Genomic DNA, 12,023 nt, shown 5'->3' with positions numbered 1-12,023 from the left:
GGTGGGAACCACCCCCAAGATAAAAGCACACATCGGCATAGGGTAGACTTTGAATTAGGAGAGGCTAGGCCCAAAATTTCATTAAAATCCATGCAGTAGGATAGAATTCGGAGGTAATATCCTATTCTTGCCCCCATTGACTGACATATAAGGGAAGAAAGTGAATATTACAATAATTTTATAATCAAAAATACGACAATAACTAACAATTGAATCGCTTATTGTATAAAGGGAATAATTCCACTTCCGTACGAAATTCAAGCTAGATATACATTTCGTTAAACCAACGTCGACGGATCGATGAGTCTATAAAGGAAATTTGTATCTCTCACCATACGCAAAATATCGCACGATAAGATTTTTGTTGAGCCTATAAAGGAAACTAGTCCGGGACTGATTACCTTTATACAATAATTCTTGTGGCGCCACCATCGTTTGTGCCATTTTGTTTACAGAGTCGTTTATTTTATTACTTCGGTTAGCTTACGTTAGTTAGTCTTAAGCGAGCACCACACTCTCGGCGAAGTCGATCGAAGTTGAGCAAGTACGAGAGTGTAGAGAGTAACCTTGTGCTACTTCGCTGCGCCTCGGTCTACTTCCATTCGGTGGCGGTATTGCGATCAAGTCAAAGGAACGAAGTCCTTATCGCCCAGCGTGAATGTGTTCCTCGCGAAGTAGAACGAGTGTGTAGTGACGGATACTTCTGACTTCGGTCAACTTTGCCGAAGTAACTTCGCCGAGAGTGTGGTGCTCGCTATACGATGTATTTTAAGCCTACTTATTTTAAATGAAACACCCTAGGGATTTACAGATTTTTCGTATATCTCAAAATTCAAGATGTTTAGGACATCTCAAATAAAGTTTTCTTCTTAAAATAAACCCAAAAATCGCCCCCTTAAATATTTTACCTTACCTTTGAAACGCTGTGTATATAAAGATTACAGTGGAACGTCGATAAGTCGGATTAATCGGAACGCGGCCGATCCGGGATATCGAGAATCCGGGTTAGCCGTAGAATATAGTAAAAATTAATAAAGGAAAGTACGGTATCCTTAGAGATAAACTCCATTATAATTGCAAAAACATGAAATACATTATGCACAGTACATGTGAATTACGTACAGGTATATACAGTATTGTAAAAATTTCAGTCAGTTTCGGTTGTCAATATTACGTTTTTATTGTTGAAATGTTTGTCTGATGAAAATCGGTCCGGGGTAGCCGGACTTCCGTATTACCGGAGGCCGACTTAACGGGGTTCCACTGTACCTTTTATTTTTTTTATTTATTTTATTTTAATATTATATTATTTATATAACATTATATATTTCGAGTATCTTATATAGTCGCCTAAGTGCACATTCAGAGGAGCTTCTTGGAGAATATCAAAGTGATTTAAGCCTGGTCGATCAACAACAGACCAGATCTTTGTGCTAAGGTAAATACTGGAAAAAACCAATGAATACAATATCGACACATACCATCTTTTCGTAGATTTTAAATCGGCCTATGATAGTGTCCTAAGAAAAATTATATGAAGTCATGGATGAATTCAACATCCCTGATAAACTGATAAGATTGGTTAAGGCTACAATTAGTAGATTGTTTGCAAAGTCGAAATACAGGGCGAATAATCATAGGCGTTTGAAACGCATGTTGGGCTGCGACAGGGAGATATGCTGGCGTGTCTTCTCTTTAACATAGCTCTGGAAAAGGCGATCAGACATGCCCCAATAGACAACAGAGGAAATATTTTTAATAAGTCATCACAAATTTTGGCATATGCAGATGACGTGGACCTAGTTACCTGCACAACACGCAAGCTAGAAGAAATGTATACCACCTTCTCAAATGTCTCAAGTAATATGGGCCTGCAAGTAAACGAGGAGAAAACTAAGATGATGGCATCAACACCCAACAGTAGAGTCAGAAACATCGGTCACCAATTCACGGTTGATAAATCTACCTTTGAAGTGGTGGACAAATTCACATACTTAGGCTCCCTGATCACCAAGGAGAACGTCATGACGGAAGAAATCAAGCAACGGATAATCCTAGCAAATAAATGCCATTTTGGATTAAGTAGACATATGAGAAGCAAAAACTTAGGCCAAAAAACAAAGAGAGCCATATACAAAACCCTTATACAACCAGTGTTGACATATGGATCGGAGACATGGACCATCTCCAAGGCAGATGAAAACCTTATGCTTACATTTGAACGAAGGATCCTGAGAGGAATATTCGGTGGCATTTGTGAAAATGGCATTTGGAGGAGGAGGTACAACTACGAGGTATACCACAGATATAAACAAAAATTTGGAGTTAAAGACGTAGAATCTCCTATAAGAATAGGAAGACTAAGATGGACAGGACATCTAGCAAGATCACAGCAGAACAACCCTCCTAGGAGAGCCCTTATGTCACAATCTGTAGGAAGTAGAAATAGGGGTAGGCCAAAACTCAGATGGAAGGATGGTGTAGGTGAAGATGGGAGAAAAATAGTTGCAGCAAACCGGCAACGGTTGGCAATGGATAGGACTGACAGGCGTAATACACTTGGGAAGGTCGAGGTTCTTTCATAGGGCTGTAGAACCATTGATGATGATTATTATTTATTATAAATATGTATTTATTACATCAGGTAGCTTTTATTTATTTTATTACCTTGTATTCTTTTTCTCATGATCATCTTTCAGTGCGTCACAGTTTTTCGATTTCTTTCTAACGCATTAAACTGTATGTGACAGAAAAAAAGGCACGTCCGTGATTACAGACATTTACAACATTTATTCTAGTTATTCTAGTTGTCGATAGATGGCGCCATAATAAAAAAAATAATTTTTTTTAATTAGATAATAATATTACAAATATAATCTGTATAATTTATAAGACTATACAAATCAAAGGAAATACCACTTTACAAATGCAAGAAACATTTATAGTCCAGGGCGCACCTGTTTTGAGATGGACGTTGAGAGGTGACTCAAATTTTTTTGCAGAAATTGCTTAAAAATAAATCAAATAATAATATTTGAGTTATCCTCCCTCTCAAAAAGGTCCGGAACATTGTTTAAATAATCAAAATGTCAAAAAATTACGGAAAAATTCGATTTTTTTCTTCGTTTTTTGATTATAACTTTAAAAGTGTTCATTTCCGAGAAAAGTTGTACTGACATAAAAGTTGCGTAATTAAATTTCCTACAATAAAAAAATGGTTTAAAATTTAAAAAATAGTCACCCTAGTTGTAAAATGCAATAATTGCGAAAAAAACATACAAAAACAAGTATTCGCATTTTACGTTTTTCAACCATTTATGCTAAACTTAGGACCTTGATATTTCACCCAGAAAAACTATATGATACAATAAAACATTACTGTAAATTTGATTAAGATCGGTTTAATAGATTTTGCAAAATAAATTTTGCAATCCAGCTTTCGCAAAAAAATTCATTTTTTCAAAATGTTACAGGACTGAAAATAAAGCAGATAGCAGGTTGAAATGTTTTTTTAATTATCGAAGTGTACAGTACCTTTAATTTGCAGTTTGTAAAATTAAAATCGATTAATTACTACGGCGTCAGAAAATTTTTTAAATAAACAATAATTTTTGGTGTTACGCGCAGGACAGCGGTGTTCGATTCACACAAATGGATTTCCACCAAAATTTCTTCCAATGTTTATCTAATATATTATTTTCTTACTCTATATTTTGTTGTATTTTAATATTTTAATTCCACAAAAATCAAACTAATTTTATTATTGTTTGTGAAATATTATTTAAACAATTGCATATGTTTAAAAATAATAAATTTTTATTTTTTAAGTTAAAATATATGAACAAAGAAAGTTTTTGCTAATAAAAGTGTTATTTTAAAGGATATAGTATGTGTTTTTATTTTGCAATAAACAAATTTATTTATATCGAAATTTAATAAAAATTAAAATGTATCAATCATTATCAAAGGTCATTGGAATGCCCAATCAGAGCAAACTATCCGCTGTCGTGCGCGTAGCACCAATAATTAATGTTTATTTAAAAAAATTCCTGACGCTGTGGTGTTAATCGACTTTAATTTTGCAAAATTGCAAATGAAAGGTACAGTAGACTTCTATATGCAAAAAAAATTCAACTTGCTATCTGCTTTATTTTCAGTCCTGTAACATTTTGAAAAAATAGAATTTTTTTTACGAAAGCTGGATTGCTAAATTTATTTTGCAAAATCTATTGAACCGATCTTAATTAAATTTACAGTATTGTTTTACTGTATCATAAAATTTTTCTGGGTGAAATATGAGGGTCGTACGTGTAGCATAAATGGTTGAAAAACGTAAAATGCTAATACTTGTTTTTGTATGTTTTTTTTCGCAATTATTGCTATTTTGCAACAAGGGTGACTATTTTTTAAATTTTTAACCAATTCTATATTGTAGGAAATTTAATTACGCAACTTTTATGTCAGTACAACTTTTCTCGGAAATGAATACTTTTAAAGTTATAATAAAAAAACCAAGAAAAAAATCGAATTTTTCCTTAATTTTTTGACATTTTGATTATTTAAACAATGTTGCGGACCTTTTTGAGAGAGAGGATAACTCAAATATTATTACTTGATTTATTTTCAAGCAATTTCTGCAAAAAAATTTGAGTCACCTCTCAACGTCCAAATGTACTAATATTTTTACAGATGCGCCCTGGTCTATTACATTTGTTTGTTTGATTTGTTTTTATTCCAAATTGAAAATAAAATGTGACAACTGTCAGATTTAACTAAAATGTCATGTTAGAATAAATGTAATAAATGTGTATTATCACGGACTTACCCTTTTTCCTATCATTTGTTACGCACTGAAAAATGCTCATGAAAAGGACAATATATAAAAATTTAAGACTATTTAAACATACGTTCATATAAAGTTTTTTCGTAAAATAAACCAAAGAATCCGCTTAAATAGTGTACCTTACTTTTGAAACACCGTGTATATTGACTAACATCTGTTTAAGTGTATCTAAATTGGTGAGTTTTATTGCTAAAAAGTACGCTAAAGATGCGCCTGATCGATCTTTCCAAATTCAAATTGTTTCTCCGGTTTTTTGCAAAACTTATTAATTTCCACAGCCGGTCCAGTCAATTTGACTAAATAGATCTTAATAATTTTGGGCGCATTTTCATCGTTGAGACTCAAACTAATGAGAGTTTTTTGAAATTACGCATGAATGATAATACATATTATTATTTTTGATCTGATGATAATATATTGTACCTACAGTTAACTTGGCTATAAGCCGGTCCTGGCAACTCTGATAATTAATTATACAACAATAGAATAGGTATTTGCAAGGGATTATTTACCTTTACAGCTGTTATTAAAATAACTTTTATAATGAAACACTAAATTTCTGGATACAGCTACATTTTTCCATAAACGTTATAATAACAAAATGAAAACTGAAATAATGAGAAATCTCAAATTCAGCAGCAATACATGCATTTTTTCAGCATAAATAAAAATTCAGTTTATCAATAACACAGTATTTGTCAAGGAAGGGAATTAATTTGCAAAATGCAATAAATGTAACCATATCTGTGTGTTCCGTTTATGGAAGAGACATTAATTGTTGCTACGTTTTCAATCAATTTTTTTGCTCCCATCCAGGTTTTTGTCTTGAAAATTGTACATTAGTCGAGTTAACCCATAGAGAAATAAAAAGAAGAGAGTGCTTGGTTGCATACATTTGATTGTCACACTAGACGCTAGCGACTCGATGAACTACTTACTGAACTACACGGCTAAAAACGGGCGTGGCGGGATATTTAAAATTATTCTAGATTTCACTTAGCTATGAAGATCTATTTACAAAAACAAAATAACTGTATTTTTAAGTTTTCTTTAATGTTTTAGTGTAAAAACCTAATTTCTATGAAATAATTTGGAATTTGTAATATTATTTACACATTATTGTATTTACAATGTCATAAATAATATTAAAATTTTAAATTTTTTCATAGAAATTATATTTTTTCGCAAAAAAATTACAGAAAAATATTAAAAATACAGTTATATTGGTTTTGTAAATAGGTCTTCGTAAAACATGGGAATAAACACTGGGAAAAAAAACTACACACATTTTATTTTTATTAATCTTCACGAAGACCTCTTTATTTATCTTATATTTTACAAAATGCAGATATTACTATTTTGATTAGTAGCCTACAAATATCTAAAGAAAAATATTATACAATACACAGAGAACTTTACTAAAACTAAAATAAAAGCCTTTAAAATATCAACTCTTACAGTAAATCAGTTATTCCATATTTCTCTCAGAACTTTTCAGAAAAATAGAAAATAATATAAACACTGGGAAAAAAAACTATGTACATACATTTTATTTTTATTAATCCTCACGGCCAGGGCCTATTTTACCACTAGGCCTGTGAAGCACCTGCCTCGCGCCCATATTTGAATGGGGGCCCGGAAAGATCACCAAACAAAACATGTTTATTACAATAACAAAACAAATTTTCAAAATTCTTTTATTTTACTAATAAATGATAACCATAAGAGTTATAATTAAGTGGATCGGCGCAAACTTTCGGTTCAATGCTCTTTAAATGCATTCATATTTTCAAATCCTCAAAAAACTAATAAATATTTTTAAAAAATTTAGACGCAGAATGAAAGATTACATTATTACCGAGGGCCGAATGTCCCTTAGAATAAATATAAAGTTTCTTTTGAATAAGATATGTATTTAAAATTAAAAATCACACTCAATTTTCTCTTTTTTTCACACCTGTAACTTATTAAAATAAACATTATCGAAGATTTCAGGGACTTTCGGCCCTCGGTAGTAACGTAATCTTTCATCTGCTTTAAGTTTTTCAAAAATACTTATTAGTTTTCTCAGGCTTCGAAAAAACGAATGCTTTTAAATAGCATTGAAGCCGAAAGTTTGCGCCTATCCCCTTAACTTAAACAATGTTTAATTGTTTAAATATAAATTTAATATTTATTGTTAATAAAAATTTTATTTTCTTGTCCAACTATTAAATAATTAATACATTTAAAAAAGATATTATTATTAAATTATATTTAGGGGCGCGAAAATTGTCTAGTGCCTCGGGCCCGATTTGAAGTAAAATAGCCTCTGCTCACGGGGACCCCCCACTTACCGCATGCATGTATGGAGTGCTGATAAAACAAAATAAGAAAATCTGTGCAGTAAAATTGTTTTGAAATAATGATGTAAAACACAGATCAACACAAAATGTATGCATGTCCCCACTCTTCTTTATTTATCTTATATGTATTTTACAAAATGCAGATAAATATTACAAATTTTTACCTTCCAGTTAGTCTAAATACGAGGACTGGCCAAGTACCTAAGAGGTGGAGGCCATGAAACTACAAGAAGAAGATTACAAATTTGATTAGTAGCCTAAAAATATCTAAAGAAAAAAATTATATATACCTATAATACACAGAGAACTTTACTAAAGCTAAAATAAAAACTCTTCAATTTAAAATAAAAACCTTTAAAACATCAACTTACAATAAATAAGTAAAATACTTTTAGGTGATAAACAAATCGAACAAACCTGCAATTTAAATAAATGTTTATAAGAGAAATCAAAATGTTTGCCATTAAAAATTGTTTAACTTTACACTATAGTCTCCAGTACAAGGACCTAAAATTTCATTGATACATATAAGTTTTAAACTTTGTGTTTGTATTCCCTGCGACATGTCAGACAAACTTTTCCTCTGTGATATCTTTCAGAGTTGCTGTTTTTGAACGCTTAGTTCTCAAAGATGTCACTTTTACGTTATTATGTCTCTCAATACAAGTTTGGTTTATATAAATACAATTATGGTCACAGAGGAAAAGTTTATCATACATGTCGCAAGGAATGCATACACGAAGCTTGAAACTTATATATCTGGACCTCAGATTTAAACTATGATAGACAATATATCTATATTTGAATGTATATAATCGATTTCTATAATCCAACTAGTAAAACAAGTGGATTAAAAAAACTTGTTCAAAAAAACACCATGTCGACATACCTCCGAGGTCCAGATATGAGCCGTTGCTGATAGTAAGGGCGAACATTGGGGAACATAAGGGCATTGGGTCAAAAAAGTTTTTTTTTGATACCATTTTAAATTAAATTTCCTACCTCATTTGAAGTTTCACCTTCAAAATAAACCTTCAAAACTTGTTTTTGTTGAGTTCGCCCTTACTACCTGCATTTTTAAACCCAAATTTCTCGAAACTTGCTTTTGTTGAGTTCGCCTTTACTATCCTCAATGCCTCATATATATCAGTCAGATTTTAGGTCCTTGTACTGGGGACTACTATACTATGTGAGTTACAGTGATGAACGTGCTAATAACAGGCAAAATAACGCAAAAGATGGAAAACACATTCAAGTCGTGAGATAAAAAGAAATGAAAGTAGGAGGTGTGAGATTTAGGGATAAAAACTTATAAATTTACATTCTACTTATTGGAGGAACTATTTCTTTGCCACTAAAAATGTGTACATTTGAAACAGAGATTTCATCAGAAGAATGTGCAGGTATAGGCAAAAGTTGATCGTGAATTATTTTGGAGGGCACTGAATTATTCAATAGTTTTGTTTTTAAACTGCTTGTAAATTGTGTTTCCTCAAAATGATCTTCACATAAATAACACCTAGTTTCAGTAAATTCAATACCAATAATTTCAAACCAGTCATGACGTCTTTTTAAATCTTTATCTGGAAATCTAAAAAACTTTTTATTTGTATACTCTTGGTCTGTGACAGGATGAAAATATTTGTTATTACAATAGGATGCTAAACATCCGTGAACATATTTACCGGGTTTGGATTTAGAATTTGACATTGCAAAATGATCAACTAATATTACCTACATACAATATAACCACTATAAATTATAACTAAACAGAACCTTTATTGATATTTAACCTACCTACTTACAAAACACTGTCTTTTGTCACAATACTAGTTTTTTTATTTGTATTTACACTATAAAATGATAAACTAATATTACATTTGAGTCCATTGACAGAAAGTGGTTAGACAATCTGTGTGAATGAGGTAAACTTTGTATGTAAATTAATGCCAAAATAAAATTAGTTGTGAAAAAACAAACAATAAACAAACCAGAAACGTTGCAAATTGTACTTAAATCTGAAAACGTCCCCAAGCGTCTTTTTTGCACCTCTATCTTTTCGATGTACTGAGTCTAGAATGTTCATAAAAATAACATGTGTCTTTACTTAATATCAGGCGGTAGCTGGTTTGTCTTTAGTGTCATGCGTGGAAGAAAATGATACTAAATAAAAAGTATGTGTTTTATCTCTCCAGGCATTAATGAACCACGGGTAAAGAACCATGGACTCAACTGTACCTACATACAATATAACTACCATACCTTTATTAATACCCCAGGCTGTGGGTGAAAAAACGTGATATAATTCAGGAATTTTTGAAACCTATCAGGTGTTGTAAAGGACGATGCCAGGAATAACTTATACTAAAATGTAACCAAAAATTTTGTGCGGTTTTTTATTTATGACGATTTTCATTTGTTAAATTTACAATTTTTAAAGATTTTTAATTTTGCAGCTTAGGATTTTCATTTTAGAGAAAAACTTTTAAATAGAAAATTGTAGTAAATTAAAAAACCTACAATTTGAGCTATGGCAAGTTTAATTTCGTTAATAAGTTATTGCAAAACAGCCTGCGAAAAGTCCAAAATGGCCGTTTGTTGCAATTGCCTTATTTATTGTAACAATAACTTTTATGTATTTTTTAAGGCTTTAAAATGAAGATCTTTCAATACTAAACATAAAAAAAATTTGTAGTGCCCGATTGGTGAACTTATTGTTTAGATATTATAATTTGTTTATCCCAAGAGGTCAAATGTCCAAGGCGATAACTTTTTGAAAAAAAATCGTACAGAGTTAATCCAAGATCCACTCTCCTTCTAAAGACTTATATTTTCATATTCTGATGTAAATAAAAACGTATAACATTTTTCAACCTATTATTTCGGGTTTGAAAATAAGGGTGCAAATTTCGTTATAAACATTTAGAACTGAAGCCGCTCCTGTATATCCTATGAGTTTTTAACTTGCAGCTCATTGTTGCTGAAGACAAAATAAAGAATCAAAACTAAATAAAAATTTTCTGCGACCAAATGAAGCCGAGATCATTGTTTTTGTTTTCTTAAATCGTAGTGACTTTATTTAATTTTATAACAATTAAGAAATTATTTCAGTCATTGACTAAAGAAAGACTTATATTATCTTAAAATAAAAATTATTTTAACCGAAAATTATATTTAATTATTAAAAATGATTTTTAAAATGTAATGGAGATTTATTTTTCGTTACGACTATGATTTATTGTGTCGGTTGCCCTTAGCAACCACTAGCAACTTATAATACATTGTATCACGGTTTTTGCTTTAAATTTTAAAGCACCGCTTGGATTGACATGAAATTTGGCAAACACATAGATAACATGTTAAAGAATAAAAATGATATTGGGCCTCTGTGTGCTTTTGTCCTGGGGGTGAGTTTCACCCCTTATGAGGGGTGAAAAAATATATATTCAAAATAAGTTCGGAAATGGATAAAACTTCTAATTTTAAGCACTTTTCGTTCTATAGCATTTTTTCACCAAGTTAATACCTTTCGAGTTATTTTCGAGTAAATACCTTAATTTTTCAACAACAAAAAAAACACGTTTTTAGGCGGTTTTTGACAAATAACTCAAAAAATAAGTGTTTTATTGAAAAAATGGGTTTTAACAAAAATATAGAAAACTAAAAATTGAAAAAAAAATGATGTATGCATGAAATCTCTAGACCCAGTATAAACAAAATTCTAGCTAATGACAAATAGGTTCATATCCGTCAAATTTCAAAGTGAATTATTTCAACGTGAAATAATCAAAAAATGCACTTTTTGGAGAAAAATCATTTTTTAAAGTATTTAAAAAAATATGTATATCTGTTTTTAAAAAATGTTTATAGCATCAAAATTAAGCAAGTTACTCTTAAAATAAAGTTGATCTCTTTTTTTTTGGTCAAAAAACTCGAAAGTCAACCCCCAATTAGCATCTTAAGTCAAATTAATCAGTATCTTCGGTTCAAAGGGTTATTTAAAAAAAAATGGTTTTAAAGTAAATCTGTTTTAATTATTAATTTAAAAAATGTTTTTTTCGAAATAACTTAAAATTTATTAATGTGACCAAAATTCACAAAGAGTAAAAAAAATTAGTTTTTGCTGTTACGAATATTTTTGGATTTTTTGCTTTTTTGGAAGGCAAAAATTTGTTAAGATATGGCTGTTTTAAATTTGCATACACTCGCGATTATTGACTAGTTCAAGTCATTTTAACTACTGCTACTTCAAAAATAAGCACTTTGGACCGATGAAACTTACAGACATAAACGACACATACACGAGTAACACAACATTGAAGTAAAATTGATTAATTTAATTTTTGATGCTAATTAGGGGGTGACTTTCCAAAATTTTTTGGCAAAAAAAAAGAGATCAACTTTATTTTCAGCGTAACTTGCTTACTTTTGATGCTATAAACTTTTTTTTAAACAGATATACATATTTTTTTAAACACTTTAAAAAAGTTGTAATGATTCTTCTCCAAAAAGTGCATGATTTTTCGGTTATTTCACGTTGAAATAATTCACTTTGAAATTTGACGGATATGAACCTCTTTTTCATTAGTTAGAACTTTGTTTCTACTGGGTCTAGAGATTTCACGCGTACACCGTTTTTTTCAATTTTTAATTTGCTATATTTTTGTTAAAACTTTTTTTTCAATAAAATACTTACTTTTTGAGTTATTTGTCAAAAACCGCCTAAAAACCTGTCTTTTTTGTTGTTGAAAAATGAAGGTATTTACTCGAAAATAACTCGAAAGGTATTAACTTAATGAAAAAATGCTATAGAACAAAAGGTGCTTAGAATTAGA

General features: G+C 30.6%; 1 protein-coding gene across 4 annotated transcripts in view; it reads left to right on the top strand.

The window, feature by feature from the left end:
* The window catches only part of LOC114344933 (uncharacterized), a 1,261,996-nt gene that overhangs the window by 946,751 nt on the left and 303,222 nt on the right, over positions 1-12,023 (top strand). The window contains exon 11 of one of the 4 annotated variants that reach the window (XM_050658193.1): positions 7,360-7,539. The exons of the other annotated variants lie outside the window; for them this stretch is intronic. Within the exon in view, the coding sequence (XP_050514150.1) occupies positions 7,360-7,363 (4 nt within the window). The 3' untranslated portion in view covers positions 7,364-7,539. Of the gene's footprint in view, positions 1-7,359; positions 7,540-12,023 lie in introns of those variants that run through there. 4 annotated transcript variants of the gene reach the window in all.

Source organism: Diabrotica virgifera, chromosome 8, assembly GCF_917563875.1.
Source record: "Diabrotica virgifera virgifera chromosome 8, PGI_DIABVI_V3a".
Classification (NCBI taxonomy): domain Eukaryota; kingdom Metazoa; phylum Arthropoda; class Insecta; order Coleoptera; family Chrysomelidae; genus Diabrotica; species Diabrotica virgifera.
Note: the sequence above shows the minus strand (reverse complement) of the source record. Positions and strands in the feature narration are given on the sequence as shown.